The 26,302-nt window shown below is 37.1% G+C and overlaps 3 protein-coding genes across 5 annotated transcripts; 1 reads left to right on the forward strand and 2 right to left on the reverse strand.

Annotated features, from left to right (window-relative positions):
* Positions 1-8,213: 8,213 nt before the first annotated feature.
* Positions 8,214-19,042, reverse strand: Ack-like (activated Cdc42 kinase-like). Of its 3 annotated transcripts, XM_011309564.1 has the most exons (8): positions 18,674-19,042; positions 18,559-18,603; positions 17,380-17,472; positions 15,306-17,123; positions 15,079-15,215; positions 14,636-14,866; positions 9,990-10,576; positions 8,214-9,703 (listed from the first exon to the last, which is right to left on the reverse strand). In XM_011309564.1, the coding sequence occupies exons 2-8, from the start codon at positions 18,560-18,562 to the stop codon at positions 8,980-8,982; spliced, it is 3,594 nt and encodes a 1,197-aa protein (XP_011307866.1). In that variant the 5' UTR covers positions 18,563-18,603; positions 18,674-19,042; the 3' UTR covers positions 8,214-8,979. The 3 variants fall into 3 exon arrangements, with proteins under 3 accessions (XP_011307866.1, XP_011307867.1, XP_011307865.1); XM_011309565.1 differs by having other exon boundaries at positions 15,094-15,215; positions 18,559-19,042; XM_011309563.1 differs by having other exon boundaries at positions 18,559-19,042.
* A 676-nt stretch (positions 19,043-19,718) lies between these two features.
* On the forward strand, positions 19,719-21,856 carry ND-42 (NADH dehydrogenase (ubiquinone) subunit ND-42). The gene is made up of 6 exons (XM_011309566.1): positions 19,719-19,823; positions 19,927-19,999; positions 20,301-20,696; positions 20,767-21,015; positions 21,097-21,507; positions 21,594-21,856. The coding sequence occupies exons 2-6, from the start codon at positions 19,934-19,936 to the stop codon at positions 21,717-21,719; spliced, it is 1,248 nt and encodes a 415-aa protein (XP_011307868.1). The 5' UTR covers positions 19,719-19,823; positions 19,927-19,933; the 3' UTR covers positions 21,720-21,856.
* A 62-nt stretch (positions 21,857-21,918) lies between these two features.
* Positions 21,919-24,755, reverse strand: Ykt6 (YKT6 v-SNARE). The gene is made up of 3 exons (XM_011309567.1): positions 24,325-24,755; positions 23,350-23,621; positions 21,919-23,138 (listed from the first exon to the last, which is right to left on the reverse strand). The coding sequence occupies exons 1-3, from the start codon at positions 24,512-24,514 to the stop codon at positions 22,998-23,000; spliced, it is 603 nt and encodes a 200-aa protein (XP_011307869.1). The 5' UTR covers positions 24,515-24,755; the 3' UTR covers positions 21,919-22,997.
* Positions 24,756-26,302: the final 1,547 nt, after the last annotated feature.

The following is a 26,302-nucleotide window of genomic DNA, read 5'->3' on the forward strand; positions in this document are numbered from 1 at the left end:
TAAACTGACGCGAGTGTTCGATGATAAATGATTGTATCACAGAATAGTTCCAAGAAAGTCATAGAACATAGGGAATAATTGATTTAATCCTCAGAAAATAGAATTTGAAATTTTCAATGAAGAGACGCCCGGGTAAAAAAAAATTGTAATTGAAATATTTTTTCCAAATTTTCAAAAAATTTCTGGAAAACTTTTCAGAATTTTTTTTATGAAACAAAAAAAAATTGGAAAACAAAAGAATTTTATTTTTGGGAAAGGGTTTGAAAAATTTGTCAAAAATGTGAATAGGAATTTTTTTTATAATTGAAAAATCAGAGAAGTGAGAAAACAACAGGATAATTGAAAGAAAAAATTAGATTCGCAGAAATTTCTAGAAAATTATTTTAAAAAATTTCCGGAACAAATTTTTGAAAAATTTTTCAAAACATTTCCCAAAAATACAATTGTTTTCCGAATTTCTTTTTGTTTAAACAAAAAATCTGAAAAGTTTTCCAGAATTTTTTGGAAAATTTGGAAAACATATTCCGATTAGAATTTTTTTTACCCGAGACGTCACACGGAAAATTGTGAAAAGACATTGGATTTTGCGATTGATTATTCTTTTTTTTCGTTGCACAATTACAATAATTGCAATTAGGTAATTACAATTATAATTGAGATTAAGATTGATTATGGGAATTTCGCTGGGTATTAGTGTAGGGAATTGTTGAAAATTTTTAAAACAAGTTATTTTCTTCGGTAACCTGGAATTTTCGTCTCCGGATGGGATTTTTTTCATTGACCACTTCAACGGATTTCATAGATTACTTAAACATTAACACATCATCTCCTTCCGCAATCTGTGACATGCACACAACCGGTTGTCTTCCGACAAAATGCGGATGTCAATTTTTTCAATAAATAAATAAATCCGCCGAGATTGACATAAGGAGACACTACATCTTGTGAATTCACATTGCGAAATAAAATTTACGATTATACCTGGTAATATTTATATAATATTATGAATGGTTGGGCTAGTTTAATAATAAATGGAAGTTTCAATAAATAAATGTGGGGAAATGAAAATAAAAATGTGACGGGTCTGGAGACAGTCACAAGATCAAAAACGAATGACCAATGACGATCGAATATCAAAATGTTGGAACAATCAAATTACAACAACAATTTTATTTAAACCCACATTAATTTTCGGGAGGATAATAGCCAGTTACAATAATGTAAATTCCTCTAAAAATTTTCCCCGAAACCCCAAAATAAAACGGGAATTTCAGAAGACTGCACGGAGGGAAATATTTAATAAAAATTACAGAACTTTCTGTTCGCTTGCCGATTACGGAATCGATTCGAAATTTTTCATGGATAATCCAGATAAAAATAACGGAACGCCGCAGAAAAATTCCGCGACTTCACATAAAAGTAACGAGACAGTTCCGTAAAATTTCCTACAACCATTTCGCTCCGGAATTACGGAAAAGACACGTAATTTTTATTGAATATTTCTCTCGGTGTGTGTACGATAGTTTTTTTCCTGTGAGAACTGATCTTCATCCGTCGTCAAATTTCCTTCTCACGATTTCCCTTTTTTTTCGTGAAATTACTCATTTTGCGCAAAGTGTCCCGCTCATGCTCATTGAAGCCACGAGTGCGAGAGAAGTGCATCAAAAGGGTTTTAAAAAAAAGGAGTAAATGCGAAAAGGAAATAATAAGAATGAAAATTGTGAATAAGCCAGAGGCATGGGAAATGAAAGAGGTTATATGAAAATAAGACGAAGCCGGAAGTAGGCGTTCGATATGCGCATGCGACCCATCGACACGCAATGCAGAACTGCTCGCTCTAATTTTAGATCTTGTCACTTCTCTGACGCCATCTGGTACACAACTCCACCCCGACCATTATGACCATTTAGGTGGTATGAAAAATATATATGAAAAATAAAAAATATGTATACATACATGTACATGGCTGAATTATCCCACCCCAAAGGATTAGTACGATTTTCCCGCGGGTTCTTCATACATGAAGAGAAAAATTAAAAATTCAAATTACTCCTAAACTCCTAAACCTCCTACACGTAAAAAATCACTTTTCCGCACTTGTTGGGAAATGGACTATTTTTTCACAGTGTGCGGGAAAGTTACTTTTCGGCATATCGTGATAAAAAAATATATATTTCGATGAAAACGTAAAATCATTCTCTCCTGCGGAGTACATTAAATGTCCCGTAATTTTTCTTGAATATTTGTCTCCAGGGGGAAAGAATAAAAGTTGAAAAAACTCATGTTCATACAACGGGGCAAATACAAATTTTATGTTTGTGGATCATTCATGATGGCGATCTGGTGGTGGTGGTTCTTGCACGCAAATGAAATGGGAGTTAACTTCCGATTGGGCGGAGGTGAGGGACATTTTTGTCGGGGGTTTTCAGAGAAAATCCTGTTATTGTCAGGATATAACGTTTCAGTCGAGGGTAGTTAACTTTTCAAAGATATCGCATCAATTATTTGGCGATACTCGGGGAACTGTTCGCTCTTTAAAAATTTATCGAATAAATATCGTCATGGCTTTATAAAAATTCTAATATAAACATTTATTATTTAATTATCAATATTGCCATGTAATATTTCCACAAATGATTTTCACGGTCCATATTTTGGTGATTAAATCCCAAATAAATTAAAGATATTAATATAAGTATTGAAGAAAACAGTATTAATTACCGATCGAATAATCCGATCTGGAATACGTCAACAAATTGCTTCCACTCAGAGCAATCATTAATCACAGGGCTGCGGGAAGGTAGGTGATAATTTCTCGGAAATTTAATATGCCTTGCATTGTTCTTTGTTTAATCTAATGAGCTACTGCACAGATGTTAGGTCTGTCTGGTGGGCAAGGGTTTCTCGCAAGGTGGCTTTGAAAAACTGTGCATCAGGACTTTTACCTCCGGCATACATCGATTTCTATCTCAACCACCCGGTCAACCACCGATGCTACCACCTTAGCGATCCCTATCACAATCCCTCTTTATTTTTTTTTTCCACACAAATTGTGATACACAAATTATTGATGGCAACGCAGAGAGGAGAAATCCAATAAAAATTCCCCCCGAAAACACATAAAATTTATGAGATATAATGAAAAAATTATTGAATTATTTAAGTTTTCGAATATTCGTTAAAACGAGAAAAAACGATTTTTAGGATTTATCTTGAATAAATAAATAATTCAAATGATAAATTGGTGAAATGAGATTTTTTAATTACAATTAATTCTCTCAAATAAATGGGTAATAACGATAAATAAAATGGTCGTCATCCCCCGGGGATGATTTCCACTTCCTCCCCCAGGTGTCTAGGCTAAAACAATTGAGGAAAGTAGGAAAGTACGAAAGTAAGAAAGTACGAAAGTGCTGGCACCTGAAGTCGCAATATTTATCTTTGATTTAAGTTGTTCCATGCAAATGATGATTTCGCGTGATGATGAAATGAATAAAAAAAAAAGGATACATGAAATTCAATCAGAGCACGAAGAATTATTTCCTCAGGTGCAGATCGGCACCGATGTCGCTGGCGATTTCACATTATGCAAGAAAGTCGTCATATGATGGCTCACTTCCGGTATTATTTTTGCAGGTTGTCGAGGGCTCGCGCCAAATACGAAATACGCTGGATGCATCTGCTCACGGTTGAAAAATCACGGTAAAACGTGAGTGTGAAATCGAAGGGGCCGAAATATTCCCTCCACATCTTACCGCCTAATTAACGTTCACTTAACAGGTGGTCACGACTTTATTTTGTCCTGTGCAAGTAAAAGTTTGCATCTGGCGATTTTTATGGTAATACAATGGCACAGATTTAATAACGGCTGCAGGAACATTATAAAACTGGGACGAAATCAGGGCATCTCGAGTACTTTCATTTCTCCGCTTTTTAAATTATCCACGTACCAATCAATTTTCACGAAATACACCAGATTATTGACGAATTATTATTCCGCTATCCCCATTTTTTTGTTTACCCGGGTAAAAAAAAAGTAGTGGGAATTTCTTTTTTCAAATTTTCAAAAAATTTCTGCAAGATTTTCCAGAATTTTTTTTTATGAAACAGAAAAAAATCGGACGAAAAAACAATTTTATTCTTGGGAAAGGTTTTAAAAAGTTTATCAAAAATTTAAATAGGAAAATTCTTTTTATAGTTCAGATGGCGTATTTTTTGAGAATAACAGTATAATTTAAAAAAAAATTATAAGAGTATAATTTAAAAAGAAATTATATTCGCAAAAATTTCTAGAAAATTATTTAAAAAAATTTCCGAAAGAAATTAAAAAAAATTTTGAAACATTGAATGGAAACTTAAGGATGATGTGACATCGAATTAAAATTGATTGCTGAGAAAAAGAGAGTGCAGTTGAAAAAAAAATCAATTAGGTTACGAGGAAAAAATTCAATCAGTGATTGAGAAAAAATGAAACTGAGGAATTCCAACTTCAGGTGCATATTAACTCATTCCATTCTTTTTCCGGTACACCTGGATTAAATCGAAAGGCAGACACGAGAAAAAGTGATCAATATCGGACCAGAGGCTCATAATTTCCGAGATCGAATGACGCTCTGGTCGCAAAAGGAGTCTCTCAAATTGGAGGTTTTATTGACTTCAAGTTCGATTACTGCATACACTGCCCACAAAAAAAAATACTTGAATCAAGTATAATACTTCATTCGACTTCATTCGACTTTATTCGATATCCGATTTCCGATTTTATTTCGATTTTTCAATGCGATATCGATTGAAAAATTCATAGTCTAACGACTCTATCATTTATAATAAATAAATTAATTCATTAAATTAATCAATTAATTCACCTACTTATCATTTAAACATAAAAATATTGAAAATCAAGAATCGTATAATTTTTAAGTTTCCCATTCGTGAAGATAGGATCAATAATTATTAAATAATTATAAAAAAACTTCAATTTCCTCGTAACTTTACCAGTGGCAAACGATAAATCGACAAATCAGGAATAAATAACTGTCAATTTACTGAGGAGCTGAACGTCGAGTATAAAAATAAATAAATTATTCATAGAGATGTGAAAAAAAAACGTGGAAACGAATTTTGTTGTTCATTGTAAGAAACTTTGTTATTAGAGACAGCCGGAAATAGTGGATGAAAGAATCAGTTAACAGAAGAAAAGAAGATTATGAATCGAAAGGTGGTGTCTTATCGTGACGGTATATTCTCCCCTCTCTTCGTCTTAAGAGTGTTTAAGACGTGAAAACGATGGGTTCGGTCTCGCTGGCACGAATTGGAAAACAATGGATATGCCACACGCGTATGCCACTGTGTAAATAACTAGCTGAGTTATTCAGAAAGGTACTTAACCCAACTCTGATGCAGTTTCTGCTCGATGCACAATCAACTTCCGGGTTCATTTAAATCCGTTTTAAATTTTTCCCGGTGTTATTTATTCCACGACGATTGTTCCACATATCACCATCGAGGAAGATGTTTAATTGAAATTATGCCACACACTGCAAAAAAAAAAATCAAGCTATACTTTTGATTTTTCCTATTCCGCCATTCGAGAAAAATATATTATAATATATCAATAATTTAATAATAAAAATTTGTCGACTGCAGTAAAAATTATCGGGCCCTTTGAAAAAAATTCTTTTAAGACCCAAAAAAAAAACGAAAATTCTGTGCGTGATGCATCTGGCGTATTTTATTATTATTATTATTATTTACTGTTGAGCATTGGAAAAATATAAAATAATACTTTTGATTTTTCCATTCCGCCATTCGTGGAAAATATATTATAATATATCAATAATTTAATAATAAAAATTTGGCGACTGCAATAAAAATTATCGGGCCCTTTGAAAAAAATTCTTTTAAGACCCAAAAAAAAAAACGAAAATTCTGTGAGTGATGCGTCTGGCGTATTTTATTATTATTATTATTATCCACTGTTGAGAATTGGAAAAATATAAAATAATACTTTTGATTTTTCCTATTCCGCCATTCGAGGAAAATATATTATAATATATTAATAATTTAATAATAAAAATTTGTCGACTGCAGTAAAAATTATCGGGCCCTTTAAAAAAAATTCTTTTAAGACCCAAAAAAAAAACGAAAATTCTGTGAGTGATGCGTCTGGCGTATTTCATTATTATTATTATTATTTACTGTTGAGAATTGGAAAAATATAAAATAAGAGAATTTCAGTTACTCAAAATGTTGAATGTAGTAATACCGGTTTGCTTTTAATAATAACGATTATGAGTTTGAAAAATTCTCAAGTTATCTTTACGTACTCAGCCCATAAAAATGATTCTTAAAAACGAAAAAATTTCTGCTCCCCAGGCAATTCCCAGGAATTGGAATAAATATTTGAGTTAATTTATTTGAAACGCGTGGTAGTCACCACCCACAATGAAAACCGAAGAACTGTATACGCACACGAGAAAGAATGCAGAGTACTCGAAACTCGAGTGACAATGGTGGCCGCTTTTTAGTAACAATGTGGAAAAAAAACGTGAAGAAAAAAAAAAGGAAGATGAAACTGAATAAAGATGGCATTGAAACGTAAATGAGTCGAGTTATGGGTTTGAAGTTGTTCTTTGGAATCGTGCGCACCCACATCCGTTTGGCTTTTCAAATGAAACAGCCCAAAAAACACGTTACGCAAATTAATGTTAACTTTGCATGGGCCAACGAGTCATCATATTTTAGTCACAAATTCGTGGGGCTTTGTCCTGCAAGACTAATTACTGATCTTTTTTCGACGAATTCCCCACCAGTGAAAATACCTCACTGAGAAAAAAATCTAGTTGATTAAAAAAAAAATTGTCTCCAATCTAATTGATGAAATTAATGCATAATTAATGATATACAATTAATAAATGTAATTTTTTCTTCTTATTTTAGACAAATCATTATTTTATTAAAATGGTATATTATATTATATCTATAATATGAGTTTAGTTATGCGCCGAAAAAGCTGACAAAAAACGTTACATGATTTTTTTCAAAAGGATTGGAATTTTATTGTTTATTTCCACGTGGAAAAATATATTCTTTGTACTATACTCTTTATATAAGAAATTTTAGATAATTATTTTAGATTATAATTAAATTTTGAATAAAAAAAATTTTAACTGGAATCTGTCATAATTTCTAATATTTTCCTCTGCACTCAGCAATCGATAAGTAAAATTTCTACGGGCAGAAATACCCAACGCCAAAAAATAGGACTTGCTCCCTTCATATTCTGAAGAAGATACGACAGATTTCCTGACTCTCACATCAACTGGTGGCTTGACAATTTTGAATAGTATGGACTCGGACTTCGAATTGAAGCCACTAGACATGATTTGAAGGAATAAATGAATAAATACTATTTATTGTAAATTACAAATGACGTTTTTATTCTACTCATCATAAATTACGGCCCTATTGGATTTATTCGGAGTACAGTCTTCATTCGTCGGTAATAATGGTTTTGAAAAAGCTTTAAAAAATTTTCTTAATCGATACTGATATATAAAATTGTAAAATTTTTTCATATAAAATTTTTTGTATAAAGCTTACCAGAGACATCAATATACCAAAGATATATTTTTAATATGGTCATTAATAAATGGCATAGACTCTATACACTTTGAAAATAAATTCAATACATATTCGCCAGTTTATAGAATTTTTTTTCTCGTTCATTGGTATATAACATTTTGTTTAACGTACCAAAAGCAGTACCAAGGCTTAGTACCTTTATATAAAGAAATTCTCTCTTTGCATCGCAACAAAATAAATTACTATCAGGCTACTGTCAATTGAATTTCCCTCCGGAACTTTTCTTTCTACAGGAAAAAAATCAGAAGACACTCAAAAATGCATAATAAATGAATATAATTGCCTCGAAACTATGGAAACAATTTAGAGAAGAGTCTAGATTCATCGGAAGAAGAGACCAATTCTAAATTGAAGCCCCTCCCTCAATTTATAATTCGCAATTAATTTATATTTCACCGGAAATATAATTTGATATTTTAATTGCGAATAATTCTAGTAATATATACGGAAGACTATTATTGCTGAGAATTTTATTCTCCGCAAGGATTATCCGGATTTTATTGAATCAAATTGATGTTTTGTGAAATTTCAATTAGACTCAACTGAATTTCCAATTGTGTGAGGTGAAATTTAATTTCAATTAAAAAGATGAGAATTTAGTAAATTCTCCATTCACATATAAATTCGGAAAAAAAAAACTTCGATAGATCGATTTAACACAACTATTTCATAGTACCGAGACAATCTTCCGTCTATCTTCCTCCAAATATTTCACACACCTCACGTGTGACTGGTCAAGACTGACTAGTCAAATCCCCCATCGGGATTCAAACTGAGAACTTTTCGCATGTGAATCGAGTACCTGAACCACTGGGCCAGATCACTGGTTTCATATATTTCATAACACCAACGAAATAAGCGTTTCTACACGAGAGTTAAATCTAATTTCTAGAGATTCAAATTCAATTACCACCTAGACGCTTAATTCAATAATTTAGAAATTTCGTAGCAACATCCAACATGCAAAAAGTCTACACTTTATGGTTTCCCTTTCCTCTCAATAATTGAATGCACCCCAAAATAATTTTCTGACACGATTAATCAAGGTGACGTGACTCAAAAATGTACCTGTCACATAAAAAAGATTCTATCGGTTCCCAAATTTTTATATATATTGTTGAATTCCCGAACTCTCGAGAGTTAACATAAAAAAAATATTAATCAGATGAAAATTTGGACGATTTGAAAAGAAAAAAATGGAGATGCTTTCCATTAATGATTCAAAATCGATAGTTTTTTTAATTTTTCGGACTTTCCAAAATTCGCGGGATAAATTCTCGTCCTTCGTGAGGATTTTGAAATTGAGATTTCCATTTAATTAAACTCATCACCTGCCTAGACCGACGCAGTGTCCTCAGTATTCCTCAGTAATGCAGCAGCTTTCACAACGTCCCCCCCACACTGACTCAACATGACTTTGCAGTCCTCCAGGCCCACGAAGTGGTTCTCCTTCTTCAACAGGCCCTGAAGACGCTCCAACTTGATAGCTGCAAGGACATCCCAATCAGTGACATTGAGAGCAGCCACACAGGACTCTGGTGTCGACTGATCGTGCAGGACTTTCAGCATAATCCGAACTTCGTCGGATTGTTCACCGTTGTGAGGTCCTCGAGTTCTTCTGGCGTTGGGACCGTCACACGCGAACTCCAGAAGATCTTCGCAAGAAACATGATCCGACTGTCTCGATAAATCACTCGTTCTCGTTCGTCTGTTATCAACATCTTGTATGGATTCATTTTTATTCAGTTTTGAAATTGGCACCTGATTACTGGAGGAAGACTCTTTTGGCTCTTTTGTGTCGTCGTACGACAGCTTTGAAGACTCTGATTGGGTTTCCAGGAAGGGACGGGAGGATTTTGGAGAGGCTTGGGGAGTTTTTTGGCAGTCCAGGGAGGAATTGTGGGATTCTTTGGAGTCGCTCTCGATCAGGTTCTCTGAGAACTCGAGGAGGTCCTCCGAGATGACGCTGCAACGGTGGAGACGGTTTGGCGATGGGTCCAGGGGGAGACTGTCCAGGGCGGCCAAGTCTGAGGCTATTCGTCTCTCGAACTCGTCGGGACTGAAAGTTAAAATTTCATTCATTCAAAAATCAGAGGAATTTCAAATTCATCATCGACAAATTTATACATGATCACTGTGATAATTCAAAAAAAGTCCAAAATTTATAGATTAAAATTCCAAGAATGTGCTTTCTTGCCTTTTCTCGATATTATTTATCTTTCTATTTTTAGAGATATTAAACATTGGAATTGTTAATAATTTTCCTAAAAATTGAAAATTTTGGCAAATTGTTTGGAAAATTGGAAATGCACGATAAACTATTCTAATGTACCCTGAACACTCACCTGTTTGGAGCAGCCTCCGAAGTACTAGCCTCTCCCCTGCCCCCAGAATCCTCACCCCTGACAATCGGTCCATCCACCTGATCCTCCACCCCAGTGGTGACCGCCATCTTAGCGAGTGTCCTCGTGACCCCATCCCCAGGAATGATCAACGGATGCTTCCGCTGATGTCTGGGAAGACTAGACTTAGGCTGCAGCGTCTTAGATCGGTCCCTCGGAGGCAACGGAATCGGATTCTCATCGACATTATTATGATTCTGATTGTTCTCGATTCCAATTGCCGAACTGTGTCTCTCCAGTGTCCTGGAGGTGCCCATCAGCGGCACATTTGGTGGTAATGGCGTTCTTATCTTGGGAAGTGTTGTCGATCCCACGTGATTGAAATCATACGAGAAATTCGAGTCGACGATCTCTTCGGATGGTGACAGAGTGCTGCTGAAACTTGATTGACGACTCGCTCGTAATTTTGAACGGACCATTGGCAATCCGGATCTCAGCATTCTCAATGGATTTGTATCCGTTGTATTATCGAGTACCTGTGTCTCCACCAGACTGTTGTACACCTCCTTAGCTTCGTCCGAGAGTGTCGCCTGTTCAACAATTTTTTTTGTTTTTTGGTTTCCGGGGGAAAGGATAACAAAAAATATTGGATAAACAATACGAAATCATCGAAATGATCAGATTAAATAAATAAAATAAATGATAAATTAAATCATGCGAGTGAATCATGTGCACTTGGTTTGGTTTTTCATATATTTCTTGTTTGTTTAATTATTCGTTCGTGTACAAATGGTATAAACTTGTAAATATATCCAAAGTTTGTCGTTTTCTTTTTTTTCCTTTTTCAATTGTCATTGTAGTAATACTACGAGGGTTATTTGATACAATTCATGCAAGCATGCTAAGCGTAAACACATTGTTTGGTAATAAAGTACGTGGGGTAATTATCGGTTCGGTTTCGGGAATTGTGGCACTTGAATTTTTTTTGGGGGCTTTTTCAAATTGCAGCGAGAACTCGTAGGCAGTGGGGTAAAACCGTGGGGAAAACCGGGGGTCATTGCTCCTGGGGGTGATGTATTCGATTCTTCCGGTGGTCGTCAAGCCTTCGGTGAAGCTTGAGTTAATTCAAGTGCTCAGGGAGTTTGGAACGTACGGATTTTCTGATTTCTTGAATGAAGGGTTCTGAGAATTCGGTGGAGTTCAATAGTATATTTCACGCCTAGGACGGAAAAAGGGGATCTGACGAATGCGACTTTACAGTCCGAGTCGGAGACGAGGATTATAACGCGCATGAGTCAGAATCACTTTTTCCGCCGTGGCTATGATGCCATTTTATGGCCGCAATGACATAAAATATTATTTACGACTCTTTCATTCCTCAATTTTTACGATCACTGAAAAATTTTTGTTGTGATTGAAAAATCGATAATTATTCATCACGAAAAATCCGAATTCTTATCAGATCCGAATTCTTTTTAGATGAACGAGACATTTAGTGAATATTCTCAGCCGAAAAAGAATTTCCATTCACGTAATTAATTCTCAAGTGTTTTTCCGTTTAACAAGAACTGAAATCCGACGACAACCGACTCGTCTCATTCCACTCTCCCTAATTTCGCGATTCACGGTGCAGGTGATGGTGGAAACGTGAGGGTATCCTGGGTAAATTCCGGATACTCAGAACTCGTATCCGAATCGAGTTCCGAGTTGCTGGTGAAGGTCAAACTAGAACTCGGTGCGCTTTCCGGCCAAGAGATCAAATTATTTCTCGATGCAAAAGGTGGCGATAGTGAATTTAAAAAGCTCGTAGAAGGCGGGGGTGACTTCCCGGTGACTTCCATCCCCATCCCCCTCCTCGCGCTCTCAGGATTCAAAAACACCCCCTTGTTCTTAAAATTGAGCTTAAATCCCTGGGGTATTTTCTTGTAGCGCCTCTTGAACTTCAATCGACTGCGGATATCAGTCTCCGAGTGGGAAATAGAGTCCGAGTCCTCGCTGGACTCATTGTCCGGGTGATAAGACCTCCTGATGCCCTTGACGGTTGTCTTTCTGACTTCTGATAAAGAAGAAGTCCTGTGTCGGTAAATATTGGGAATCCCCTGAACTTTATCGACGATTATTTCGGGTTTTGTCTGTTCCTTCTTCATCACGTCATTCTGGTAGACCTTCGAGGGCTCCAGAATGTACTGACGAATGGGGGAACCATTCCCTCCACCTGGAGCACTCGCTCTGACATTCGTGTGCCCCAAATCGAGAACCAAATTTTTCTGCAGCTTCATGGAAACCGTGGGCTTGCTCTCATTCGACAATTTGGGATTACCCTTATCACCGGGATTCCCCTCATTTCTCAATCCCTGATTATCGGTTCTGGGGCTCGACATTCGCGGGAGATCGAGATTCCTCGAATTTTGAGCAATATTCTTTCCCAGTTGTATCATATTCTGAGTCAATTTTCCCAATCCCAGATTAAACCTCTGACCTTTTTTCGCGTCGAGATAATTTTTCACTGATTCTAGGCCCGAAACTTCTCGCTGGTACTTCTCAGCGAATATTTTACTGCTCAAGTCCTCATGATTATTAACGTCGACGTCAGATTTGCGTCGTAGACGTTGGAAATTCATCCTCAGGCTCTCGGAGCTGCTGTAAACCGGCGATTCCTTCTTGTCGGGCTCCGAGATAAATAACGGATTATTCGATATGAGGAAGGGAAAATTGTCGTGACCATTTTTGTTCTCCTCAGTTTTTCGATAGCTCTGGATTTTTACGCGAACGGACTCGAGATTTGGTCGGGAGATTCGGACTTTCTGGAGGTCGAGCCGCTTCTCGACGTCCTCACGTGAGATATTGAGTTTTATCGAGCCAGGAACCTTAGGCCGCGTTCCCAAATCAAAATTGGAGAAAGATTCGGTGGACAGGTCGAATGATTTAGCCTTGGATCTTGGGGACTCGGTGGGATCGGTTGGTCTCGGCGTTACATCTCGAAAATCCTGATTGTTCATGACTTTTTCCTGCATCATCTTCTCCCTGCGCATTGAAATCTCCTCGTAATTCGTCCAGTATTCGCTCCTGTTGGTGTCGTCCATGTTGTTGACGTTTTCAATCCTCTGGGATTGATCCCCGAAGGTCTCAAGAGATCTCTCGATGCAGCTGAAGCTGCCCTCGTCCTCATAGTAAGTCGAGACATTCGACTGATCGAAGTATCGATCGACGTAACTAGCGGAGACTCTCTTGACGTCTCTTGGGATCTCTAGGTTTGGATTTGAGCAGTAGGACTTGCCGTTTACATTTGGCACGTGATTTCGTTGGTCAAGGGCATTCTTTGACAAGCGAGGTGTCAACTCTTTTCGGTTGCCGTTCTCCAGGAACTCTGAGGACTTTACCAGGTGCTGTTTTACAGCCTCGTTGTCCAGGAAGTGGCTCTCGAAGTCCACGTCCATGTAAGATGTCCAGGCACTTGGTTTTGTTAGGAGTTCGCGGGATTTGGCGAAACAAAATTCAGCTGATGCTTTGTCCCAGAGGGGGAGCTTCAGCGTTGAGGGCGCACCGAGGGACTCTATACTTGATACGGTTGACGATAGGGATTGCAGGCTTGTACAGAGCCACTGGGGTTTCCAAGTGCACAAGTGGTAAATCAAATGATAATTAAGTGGGAGGATGGGAATGGGAGAGTAAATTAATTGTGTTAGTAATTGTTTTTGACGTTTGTGGAGATTCGTTTGTTGGATATTTTAATTAGGAGATGAGATGGATTTCGTCAACAAGTCGTTATCAAGTTTTTATTACTTTTGACAATAGATTATTTTCCATTTTTGAGAAAGAGAATTTAATATGCGGGTCGAGTGGCCATTGATGGTGGGACATGTCCATCACAAAATTATTCAACAATTCGAAATTTTCAATTATCTTTTAGGCGTTTCGCGTTTTTTTTGTATTAATAATTGAGTTGGGAAAATTGAAAATAAATTGGAATTGGATAATATTATTATTTTTTTATATTCTCTTTGAATAAGTGAATTCTTTATCTTAAAAGAGATTGACAATGAATGATTGTCTTGACTATCAATCTTTTATTCGTTTTTCTATTGGCCGATGGATCGATTGATCATTTCCATGTTATTGTGCGCTACAGTGATTGCCTAGTAATTTAATAATGTACGATGGATTGATGGAAGAATCGAAATTGGGAATAATTCAGATTGAGAAAACATCCACATATTTTTGTTAGCGCATTGATAGATTAATATATCCCCGAATAAACTCATCTCCTTATTCAAATAATCCAAAGATTTACTTTAAGGCACCAGGAATTAACGACGCTCATCATCCCCTCACGATACCACACACTGTTAAATCATTACACTTGAAATTTCAAGTAAAAGAACGTACAATTTATAACAAATAAAATATTGATGACCAAGTTATTGAATTTAACATTCTATGTTTCGATTCTCAACCCGATATGAGGATTTTTCATTGAAATTGAATTGACCTCAATTTTAAAATTTCAACGACTTTGTAACTGAAATTTCAAGAAATTTTTAACAGTGTACGATATTTGAATTTTGTTCAATGAAATATGTATTGTGAGAACTGTTAGTGTCTTGATGTATTAAAAATTATGTAAATAAATAAAAAAATAATGTGTGTACCTGGATGTCAGGTATACTGGCAGCTTCCTCGGAAAAGTGTCGCCTATCGGGTTTGGGACTGTGTTGATGTGGCAACTTAAAACTGAATTTTCTGCGTCTTGAGGGGCTTACTGGTGTGCGTGGTGATTCTGGTGGATGTTCAAGATCCGACATTGAACGAGCTGTCAATTCCTGCGCCATTGCTATCGCCGAGTACAATGTTTTCTGATCGGCGGCAGATATTGGTTTCACCTGGATAATTCATATTTTGTTGAAAACTAAAATAATCATTCAGTGGTGAAGTGATGAGAGCAGAAATCCATGTCACCGAAGAAATCGGACTTGTTGCACATTTTCATTTAAATAATACAAATTTTTATGAATAAATATAATCAAATGAATTTAGTAATTAATGTATTGAACTTAAATTTTAAATAAATAAAAATAAATAAATTTTACTGTACATTTATGGGACTCACGGTGGCTTGTTTCTTCTTGGAGCTCTGTTTGGCTTGCATTTCTCTCAATTCGTTTCTCACATTACTCGCCTCATGATCAGTGGAGCCAGGATGACCTGGCGGTGGTGGAGGTGGAGAAGTCCCTAAAAACCCATGATTATTGAATACTCATGCAATTCTCTTGAATTTATATGAAAAAAGTTACAAATTGATTCCACGAATTTAAAACTCACCTAATGACCTGAACATCTGGTCCATCTCATCAAGCAGACTGGGTCCAAAATCAAAATCCAAAGGCTTATCAAATCTAAGAGGGCTGTCCTGATTCTCCTCATCACTGATCTCATGGTACTCATGATCAGCAGGCAGACCCTCAACAATTGCCCTCTTGCCCCCAACAGCTTTAGCTTTCCCTCCATTCCCCATGACCACGTCATTACCCTCCCAAACATTCTCATGCTTCACTTCCTGCCCTCTGCTATTCCTCCCAGTATCATTCCTGCACTCCCTGCCCTCTCTCACATCCCTGCAGTCCCTCCCATCCTGATTGACAATCTGACTCGAATTATCAGGCACATCCTCATGAGGTTTGTACGGCGTCACCACCTGTCTCGGTAAATGTGGATATTTTCCTCCAAGAAAACTTATGTCCCCGAAATAAGCTCCATCGAGTCCAACGTGCCCTGTGTGCTTGAGATCGCCCTGGGGTGAGGAAATCATATCAGTGCGAATTTTCCTCCGCTGAGACGAAAACGCATTCTTCCCGTCGCCTCTGGAAAATTCACCAGGTTTATTACTAGGTAGATTAGACCCCAAATAAGCAATTGTGTGCGCAGGATTGAAGAGACCAGTCTTTCCACTGGGGAGAACTCCCTTCCAGAGGATGTTGTTGCTCCCTTTATCGAGAACAGTAATGATGTCACCCTGTCTGTAGCACAATTGGCCGATTTCTCCGCTATCCTGCACCGCCTGGACCTGTTCGGGCTTGAGGTCTGGGAGGAGATTAATTAGCTCTGAAAATTTTGGTCGTTTAGCTGGCTCGTGCTGCCAGCACTGTAGCATCAGGGAAAAGTAGTCCTTCGGGCAGCAGTCGGGTTGTTCCAGGCGTTGGAAATTCGGCTCGTCTATTGCCTCCAGGATCTGGTGACCTGTCAGTGCTGCCCAGGGTTGGAAACCGTAGCTGAACATCTCCCAGAGGGTGACACCGTAGGCCCAGACGTCACTTGCTGAGGTGAACTTCAAGTAAGAGATGCACTCTGGTGCGCACCAGGCGATGGGAAGCTTCAAGTTTACGTTGAAATTCGTTTGGTAGTAGTCCTTGCCAACTCCAAGGGCCCGGGATAAACCGAAGTCTGATATTTTGACCTTGTTTTTGGAGAATACTAGGATATTTCGAGCTGCCAGGTCTCGGTGGATCAGTCTTTTGGCTTCTAGATACTGCATACCGTCTGATATTTGAATAGAGAAATCGCACAGAGAGAGAACTGGAAAACTGCCTCGTAAACTAGGCTCTTTGAGACATTCTAATAGAGATCGAAGTGGTGCTAATTCGGTGACTAGCATTAGAGAGTTTGTATCGAGAACAACACCGTACAAACGTACAATGTGCTCGTGATCTATCGCATGCATTATTGCTGCTTCTTTGAGAAATTCAATAGGATTATTTTGCATTCGCTCTCGGGAGAGACACTTTATGGCCACTTGAATTCTCTCACCGTCGTTTGTCCACACACCCTGCTGGACAACACCAAATTCACCCATGCCCAACTCCTTGTTCACGATTATTGCATCCGCTGGGATCATGTGTTTGTTTGGAACTTTTATCGGGGGCTTGTCTTGTTTTTCTTCTGGAAGAATTGCTAGGGCTCCTGAGGGCACCTCCTCCCGTTTTGAGAGGAGCATTTTCTTGAATTTTGAGAGGTAGTTCTGGGGAAAGTACTTCTGGAAATACTTCTTTAGGCGACGCATCTCCGGTTTTGACATACCAATCGCGTTTAGGTCCTCTTCTGTTACGTATTTTAATTGGGCTGTCGTTTGAACTTTCAGGTCACCTGGAATTTATCGAGTTTCGTGGGGAGAATTTAATCTTCAGGGCTCTCAGAATTCATGAATTAATTATTTATGTTAATGATTACTAAATCCACTTTTTTGAAATGTCAGATGAATGACAAATTTGAGATTTTTTGTGAAACCTCTTTGGTCTCCCTAGAAATACTCAAATTCTTCTCAGTCCATTTAAAGCTTTAAACAATTAGGGGAATTTACTCGAGGAATTCAAATGAAATAACAACAAAAATAAATTCCTACCTCGAATTCCCGCGTAGTACTGCTGGAGTTCAGCCTCCATGAGGAATTCGTAGAGCCCCGGGCCGGCGTTTCTCGAAATTCCACTCGATATATCTGTCAGAATGATTCCGAATGAGATTAAAATATCGGCTGGAAATGACTGAAAAGTTTGTAATCCTAAAACTAACAAAAACTCATTTTTTTTCTCGTTTTTCTTTTCTACTTTGCGTTCCTTTTTCACTGGCTTATCGTGAGGATAATGCGACGATAACCGAAGGTACATCAATATACATTGAACGCATACCGAGATATCGGATGACTAGCGTGAGAATTCAATGGCATCGAGTATCAATTACCAACAAAGGCGGAAAAAAAATGAAGAAACTGAAACACATTCTTTTATTTTTTAACTAAAAGTATTTGTCTTGTTTTACAAACTCGAATTTTCACGTTCGACTTATTTTTCTCAGGACAATTTTCCTAGCTTATATTCTCTGTAAATTAGACAAATTAATCTATAAATGATTAAAATTCTCGAAATATTGAACGAAATAATATTATCTCACTGCCGGTATCTGAGAAATGGTAATTATCTCATTTTTCTGAATAATTATATCTCTTTAATTAACTGAGGGGAGTTTAAATCGTCATTAGTATGAAACAAAATAATATCAAGAAAATAAAAAAAAAAGTTAATAATTGCGAATTCAGCAAATTGGAGTTTCAGAGCAAAATGTCAGGTCTTTCCGAATTTCATGACTCATACACAGAATTTCTGATATTTACGCCAAACATCAATTATTAAAACAATTAAAGAATGAACAGTAATTTCGAAATGCTGAACATGCAAAATTCCATCTTTTTGGATTATTGAATTATTAAATAAAAATCAATTCCAGAGCAAAACCAAAACATTTGTGAACTTAGAATTGAATTTCTTCTGAATAAATTCCAATGTTCTTTCTACTCTTGTTAACAAAAAAATGAATTCCCAACAAGAAGTATATTGTAATTATCTCTGAAAATGGGTAATAACAATAAATAAAAAATAGCAAAAGTCGAGGGATAAACCTAGAATAATTATTATTCATGAGGCACGCCTCGGCAAAAACTCCACCACCAGAATAAAGCCGAGAAGTCAATTTATAAATAGACAATCCAAGCAATTCTCAACTAAAACAAATGAATCCAATCACTCACCCATTTTCCTATTTCCGTCAGTAAATCTGGATCTCCTCTAAGACACTGAAAGATTCATAGAATCAATTACTGCCCGGTTGTCGCCCCACTCCAAAAAAAAACCCCTAGAAATTACTGATTAAAAAAATCTCCCCTCGGTGCATTTTCCTCACTGACATTTTCCCTCATTAAAAAGTACTTTCCCAAGAGACATTCAACTCTCACTCAACACGAAACACAACAATGGGGTTTTGTGCTTTGGTCTTTACTCTTTCCCGTGATTTTCACTGTCAACAGACCCGCCGAGACCACTGGTAAATTTCCCTAATGATCAATTGTTGTTACAAAAATAAAATTTACACGGAATTATAGGGGGGTTGGGGTGTAGATATTTTGATGTGAGAGATGGGTTTTATTGTTTTATTCCTCATTGGGAATTGTTCCAGGGGTGATGCACTTTTACTCTACACATCTTGAGGCTTGTGCTCCCAATGCACATCTTTAGGCTTAGAAATAAAGGAGAAGTGTTTGTCGATACAGTATCGATACTCTCCTGTCGATTGTTGGCGATGCGGTGGTATATCGATAGTTTTTCATCAGAATCGATACTCTACCGGGGACTTATTACGAAAAATCGAGTAATTCTAAACACATCAATACTCGATATTTATGTGCCCTGAAAAATATGAATTATTACTTAATGAAAAATAAAAAATTATCATTTTTTGAAATTCTAAATGCATTTATTTAAAATTGGGGATTCAATTTTTAAACAAAAATTTAATGGAAATTAGGAGAATGTGATGTTTAAAGAAATTTTAAAGTAGAGAACATTAAAAATACTGTTTTTGAAATTTTTACACTGTAATTCATGTATGTGTCATCCAGGATTCGAAAATATCGATGTTTACCGTATCGATAGGCCTCACAGCGATACTTAAGTCGATATTTTCAAACTATCGAGAAATCCCAGCAGCCAGTGGAAGAACATTCGAGTGGCTGAAGTTGTCTCTTACTGAGAGAGAACAAATTTTGAATTTCCAATGCCAAATGTTGCAAAATTTTCCCATTACCCAAAAATTCAAACAAAATAATAATATTCTAGTACTTAATTTAATTTAATATACCGCTCTGGGATTATTTCCTTCCATAAGCAACAATTAAAAATTAAAATAAGTAATTATTCCAGGGTGAACTCAGCGATCAGCTGTGCTCACTCCATTTTCTTTTCCGACCTGTTCGGCGCAGCTCAGCCCCCAAGATTCAGACAGGGGGTGGATAATTTGGTAGTTATTCCATCAATAAAAAATACAGAATTAATCTCCTCGGAAGTATCATGACGACTTCGTGAGTTGTTTCATGATTTTTTATTGATAATAATTTTTTCAGTGAAATCATGGCATTGGTGCTGAGCAAGGGCGGCCTTAAAGCGTCCTCCGGATTTTTCGGGGGATTATGTAAGGTTAGTGTTCAATTGAAAACATATATCCCTTCGTGAATATAAATAATAATAAATAATAAAACAGGGGTGGAAGGGCAATTAACGATGATTCATACATTCGATGAGAGGTTACGGTTTAGGGAGTCATGAGATTAAGGATTCGTGTATTTAGATATAAAATATGTTTGAGAAATGATTGTCCACTTTCAGATAATCTGCAAAGAAAGTTAATTGCTACTTCTTTTCGAGTTCACATGTTTGCAGAGAAAGTTTACGTTTACGGGAGTGGTAAATATGCAGAAATATTCTTGTGAATTTTCAGGTGGCAAAAGGAAGTCAAGTGACTCAAGTCGCCTTCATCACAGGAAAGAAACTCCGAGAGAATCGACCCCCTCGTCCACCCCCATTTGATTACAGAAACAAAAACTACGGGCAATGGCACGTCTGGACAGATCCAATGGAAAAACGTTTCGATGACAACTCAAAAGTGATAGTCGTTGATGGTCTGCCAGCAGCAGGAAAGTTCGAGTTCTGCAAAAAATTAGCTGACGAGCTAGAGATGTGTCACTACCCTGCAGTGACGTTCGACGATCTTCACGTGGATCCCCACGATTTCGATTACAGAACTTTGAATTCAAAATTGCCGATCGACTGTCAGTACGTCGACATCAACACTTTCCTGAGGGATCCCAAAGGATTCAACAGCACTTCTGTCCAGGTCGAGGATTGGCAATCGTATTTTTGCATTGTACTTCGACGATATTAAATGATAATTTTTTGCGATCTAGGTTCACCAATACCTGTTGAGGTGCATGACGTACATCGATGCTCTCGCTCATGTCCTGAACACTGGAGAAGGAGTGGTACTGGAGAGATCGCCCTGGTCTGATCGTGTCTTTGCAAAGGCCATGGAAACGTGCGGGTACATTCCGAGAAGGTGCATGGATTATTATCAGAGCTGCAATGCCATCAGTCTCTATCGACTTCTCAGACCCCACGTATGCATTTACCTTGATGTACCAGTCGAAACTGTAAAGGTAAAATTCATTTTCTCCACTTGATTGACAAAAATTACCTTTTGAAATATTTGCTGGAATTTTCTCGTACTCGCTGTCCAGGCTAGAATTGAAAAGAGATGCCGCCCCGGTGAACACGATTCTCCAGCCCTAACAATGCAGTATCTCAAGGAACTCGATCGAATTTACAAGGAAATGGTTCTGCCCGATGTGTCAAAACACGCTCATCTCCTTGTGTATGACTGGGAGAATGAAGGCTATATGGATGACGTTGTGGATGACATCGAGGTACTGGAATGCGATCCTGAAAATATCCTGGATCATGGCGAGAAACTGCAGGACTGGCATTTCGCCACTGTAGACCAGATTCGAGCTGCCAGAACCAGCTTCACTAATCACAAGTATCAGTTGCTCCAGGGCGCCATCCCCTGCAGGTGGGATGTTCCTGAAATGTTGAGGAGTCCACAATCGTCGTTCAAACATTACCTGACCCTCGAAGAACTTTACGAAGATGTAAATATTCGCGCTCTTCTTGACTAACATACTGAATTTAATTATTTTTATCAACTAAATTGAATTACTCTGTATAATTTTTTTAGGAGCCAGGCAAGAGATTTTCTCATGGATTTGATCCAACCAAAGACGAAGGCGTCTTATGGAAGAGCAAAGATAGGTATGAGGATTCTGCCCGCCCTTCTAGACGATTTCCACTCAGGAGGACTTAAGAAAAACTTTTCATAATACACAGTGTTCTCTATTAAAAGGCAAATATTGTAGTACTCTACTGGTGGATTGTGGCAAAATGTAATTAATCAACCACAATGTTGTACAGTTGGTTTCATTAAACATAATGTAATACAGATTTTTTACTTGATCATTGAAAAAGTCCCTGTGTAAATTAAAGTTAAAAATAATTTAGCTTTATTCAGGTTTGTACACGTATATTTTTTGTCTTCATAATTACAAACACTTCACAATAACTTTAGGCGCGTTACAATAATTCTTTTCATTTTTTCATTTTGGTTTTGCATTAATTGAAAATATAATTAGTAAATGTCTGAAGCAACGACGATATTTCTGTGAAGACTATTGTGGCGATGTCTCGTGAACTAGTAAGTTCAGGATAAAGTGCCAGGAGATTTTATTGAAGAGGATAAAAAACTTCGGGCTTCTGAAATTTTCAACCAGACTTAATCGCTCCAGAGACATTCGATAAATAATCTCTAAATTCATTTACATTCGTCTCCAAGTGTTCATCACTCATTAATAATTATACTTCTCCACTCGGTCAGTTAAATCAATTGGTTTAATTAAAATTGGAATGCATTCACGATTTCATACAGATTCTTACAAGTATTATGAAGTGATGTAGTCATCATTGGTTATTTACAATACTGTCAAAAATAAGTGTCTCAGGACGATTCTGGTTGGTACCATAGAAACAAAGAAGCGGAAAACATGATTTCAGTTATTCAGTTACTCAATGAAACGCGAAAAGATCGAATGGCAGTAATAAACTGACACGAAATTCTTCAGCGACTTCGTTAAAAAATTCATCTCCAATAGAATCAGTGCCAAAAGAGAATACAATTTTTCAACAGAAGCCAACTAGAATTTTTTCATACGGAAAATCACGACCAGCCAATCAACATTTACACAAATGGATATAGGTCACGGTTATTGAGATGTTCGTCATATAACGGTCCGTTTAACAGTGAATTATCTTTTCCTTTTAACATCACATTGAAAATAGCTATTCCTTGTTTTGCCTAATTGACTAATTAATACAACCCATCAATTGATCAATTAATGCAAGACAAGAATGAAATACATATTTTTTTATCAACTTTAGATTTCATATCATATTGTGTTTTCAATTTTCTTTATAAATTCATACAGTTATTATCTCAGTAACTGGAACATTAACAGGTGGGGTGGAACGAGTGAGTGCTCTCGGCTCATTCTCTTGCATTGATTAATTAATTTATAGGATATTTCGAATATTAAGCTGTTAAACTGCAACAGGAATTGGTTTTCCTCGCTGTTTTGTAAAAGGCTTTCGATTGGAGGCTCAGACCCTCGGATTTTTGCACTAAATCGTCGATTTTTTCACCTCTTTGGAGTACAGCTTCCAATGTGTTATGCTAATTAATAAAACATGATAATTCGATTAGCCACTGTCATAATGAATCGAAATATAATTAAAACCTATAAACCATTTTTTAATAAAATCCCATTAAATTGGTTTTATGAGAAAATTGTAGAAAATCAAATTAAGGAGATTAATATTTTTTGTTGATGTTATTCAATCGGTTCGTTCTCCGTTTTATTTATAATTTTTTTTCAACTACTTACCAGTATAATTTTTGTTTCGTCCAAGTCGTTCTGCATTTTGGTGAGAGCATCTGCCTCCCTAGGATTCTGATATTTTGCTAGGTACATATTAATCGATGGAAAATCACAGGTGGCTTCGTTGAGAGTTCCCCAAGAGCTCGGAGGATATTTTCCCGCAAAATCATCCAACACTTTTGTAATCAACGTATGCGATACACGATTAGGATATTCGTGATCAGATATCAAAACACCGGCGAGACTATCGCCACGAACGTAAACGTGACACATGTACTCTGAAAAGAAAATTGCCAACATATTCCCGTTGAGTTAATCACAACTGTACAGGGGCTTGAATTTATGGAATTGGACATACAAATGAAAATAAGAATTTCAGTGATAATCAGAAATTATGAGACGTTATCAGAAATTAATTGAATCATTGACTCGGTGAAGGCTGGGGAGTAACTCCAATTTGATTAATTATTGTTAAAAATTGGAAAGTTAACTCGATTTTTTGTTGTTGCTTTCCTCAATCCCTAAACTATGTAAATTAAAAAAATAATGCCAGAAATACCATAAACGCTTTCTATCAAAACCTAAAAAAAATTTTTCTTAACGATAAAAAAATTCTTAAAAGCTGTAACACAGTATTTACTCAGTTTGTCTTTAAACTGTTATCAAACACCTGCAGATAAAACAATGTACATCTCCTATGAACAGATGTCAACTCAGTACCGAGAATTATGTGTAATAATTGTCTCTGGGTTACATATATATCTCGGCAACATTGAAAATTAAATGCGTGGGACTCGTACAGTTAAATCTAGGAATATAGCTATTGATTTTCCATATTTAACACGACAGGATGTGACTAAAAGAAAAACAAAACAAAGTTCAGCAAAAAAGGTGGAAAAAATCATCGAAAAAACAATGAAATTTCCATTTATCCATCTGCTCCGAAAATAAATGGAATTTATCGATTAAAATATTTATTACCTCCTTCCTTGACACTTTGTCTGGCAGCAATCTGTGTTCTTTCAACAATTGTTTTACTGACAAAACCCATAAACTCCTTGACACTTCCCCTTTGAAAATAAGAGAATGACTCAACCTCGTAAGCACATTTTAATGCACTAGCTGATGTGGGTGCTTTATAAAGTACTGTCAATGCATAAAGCTTAACCATTTTGATAATTATCAAATAACACTTGACACTGGTCACTTGGAGAAAACTTTAAAAAGGTTAATTAGCACAGCTGAATGGTTTTATAAACGGCTTTCTTCCTGTCTTAGAGTTTTATTGTCTCACTCGTTCTCTTGTCTTGTGAATCGAAACGATGCACATCGAGAGGTTAAAAAACTTTGGAATACCACTAGTGCGAGAGAAATAAAAAGCGTACAAGGCGTTTACAAAAAGATTACGACAAAGAGGATTGACTGAAGTAGAGGCTCAGTTCTGGGGGTTTGAGTGACCTCAACAGCATCGTAGTACTGCACCCCAAGAGAGGGAGGGCGCCACACGCAAGAGGAGTGTCGCCCCATCAGCCGGCAACTGTCAACTGGGTGAATTTTATTTTATATGTTACGAAATTGGTATTCACTGAAATTAAAAAATGAAAAACTTTCAAAAAAATATCAGAGGGGCATAAAAATAGAGGAGGTATTCACTGAAATTTGAAATTTCGAAATTTTCAAAAAAGTATCAGGGGAGTATGAAAAGCATGTCGAGCATCGAGGAGGTATTCACTGAAATTGAAAAATTTTAAATTTTTAGAAAATACAATTTAACCAGTCGACTAGTCCGTCTGACAGCGGGACTGCTACTGAAGCAGTTACCGAGTCGGCTGACGGGCAGACACCCCACCATTGGGTGCGGCCCCCTCTTTCTCTTGGGGTGAGGTACTCGCGCAGAACTGAGCCGCTCAGTGGGGGTTTGTGTGAGAAAGAGGGGGCCGCACCCAATGGTGGGGTGTCTGCCCGTCGGCCGACTCGGTACCTGCTTCAGTAGCAGTCCCGCTGTCCGAGGGACCAGTCGATTGAGTGAATTGTATTTTCTAAAAATTTAAAATTTTTCAATGTCAGTGAATACCTCCTCGATGCTCGACATGCTCCCCTGATACTTTTTTGAAAATTTCGAATTTTTCAATTTAGGTGAGTACCTCCTATATTTTCATGCTCCCCTGATACTTTTCGAAAAATTTTGAAATTTCAAATTTCAGTGAATACCTCCTCGATTTCCATGCTCCCCTGATAATTTTTTGAAAAATTTGAATTTTCAAATTTCAATGAATACCTCCTCAATTTTTATGTTCCCCTGATACCTTTCCAAAAATTTTGAATTTTCACATTTCAGTGAATACCTCCGCGATTGTCATGCTCTCCTGATAATTTTTCAAAAATTTCGAATTTTCAAATTGCAGTGAATATCTGCTTGATTTTCATGCTCCCCTGATACTTTTTCAAAAATTTCGAATTTTCACATTTCCGTGAATACCTTTTCAATTATCATGCTGCCCTGATACTTTTTCAAAAATTTTGAATTTTCGAATTTCCGTAAATACCTCCTCGATTTTCATGCTCCCCTGATACTCTGTTCAAAATTTCGAATTTTTCAATGTCAGTGAATACCTCCTCGATTTTCATGCTCCACCGACACTTTTCCAAAAATTTCGAATTTTCCAATTCCAAAGCCCCACTGTCCGATGTTGCCCTGGTTTCCAGCGATTGCCGTAGTTAGGGACAAGGCATCGCTTGAGATCAAGGTTCGAGTTATGTCCGCGGAGTACGAGTAGGCCTTAAGGCCCGGACGGGGGGAAATTTTTCGCGAGTGACGACTTTACGCCCTCCTACTCGGCGGACAAAACCCGAACCTTGATCTCAAGCGATGCCTTGTCGCTAACTATATTAACATATTAACATATTCGTTTATAACTCGTCGAGACGCATCGATTTCATGTATTGAAAAGTCGATTTG

Source organism: Fopius arisanus, unplaced genomic scaffold (assembly GCF_000806365.1).
Source record: "Fopius arisanus strain USDA-PBARC FA_bdor unplaced genomic scaffold, ASM80636v1 scaffold00068, whole genome shotgun sequence".
Lineage (NCBI taxonomy): Eukaryota > Metazoa > Arthropoda > Insecta > Hymenoptera > Braconidae > Fopius > Fopius arisanus.

What these genes read in the sequence shown, in the direction of transcription:
- Ack-like (XM_011309564.1), bottom strand. An exon ending in CCAGATGTTCAGGTCATTAG is followed by an intron (nt 15,216 to 15,305) that starts GTGAGTTTTAAA and finishes ATGGGTTTTTAG; the next exon opens with GGACTTCTCCACCTCCACCA. An exon ending in TCGGAGGCTGCTCCAAACAG is followed by an intron (nt 9,704 to 9,989) that starts GTGAGTGTTCAG and finishes TTTAACTTTCAG; the next exon opens with TCCCGACGAGTTCGAGAGAC.
- ND-42 (XM_011309566.1), top strand. Translation starts at nt 19,934, where the DNA reads ATGGCATTGGTGCTGAGCAAGGGCGGCCTTAAAGCGTCCTCCGGATTT. An exon ending in TCAACAGCACTTCTGTCCAG is followed by an intron (nt 20,697 to 20,766) that starts GTCGAGGATTGG and finishes TTTGCGATCTAG; the next exon opens with GTTCACCAATACCTGTTGAG. An exon ending in TACCAGTCGAAACTGTAAAG is followed by an intron (nt 21,016 to 21,096) that starts GTAAAATTCATT and finishes CTCGCTGTCCAG; the next exon opens with GCTAGAATTGAAAAGAGATG.
- Ykt6 (XM_011309567.1), bottom strand. Translation starts at nt 24,514, where the DNA reads ATGGTTAAGCTTTATGCATTGACAGTACTTTATAAAGCACCCACATCA. An exon ending in ACAAAGTGTCAAGGAAGGAG is followed by an intron (nt 23,622 to 24,324) that starts GTAATAAATATT and finishes TTTTCTTTTCAG; the next exon opens with AGTACATGTGTCACGTTTAC. An exon ending in ACGAAACAAAAATTATACTG is followed by an intron (nt 23,139 to 23,349) that starts GTAAGTAGTTGA and finishes TTTATTAATTAG; the next exon opens with CATAACACATTGGAAGCTGT.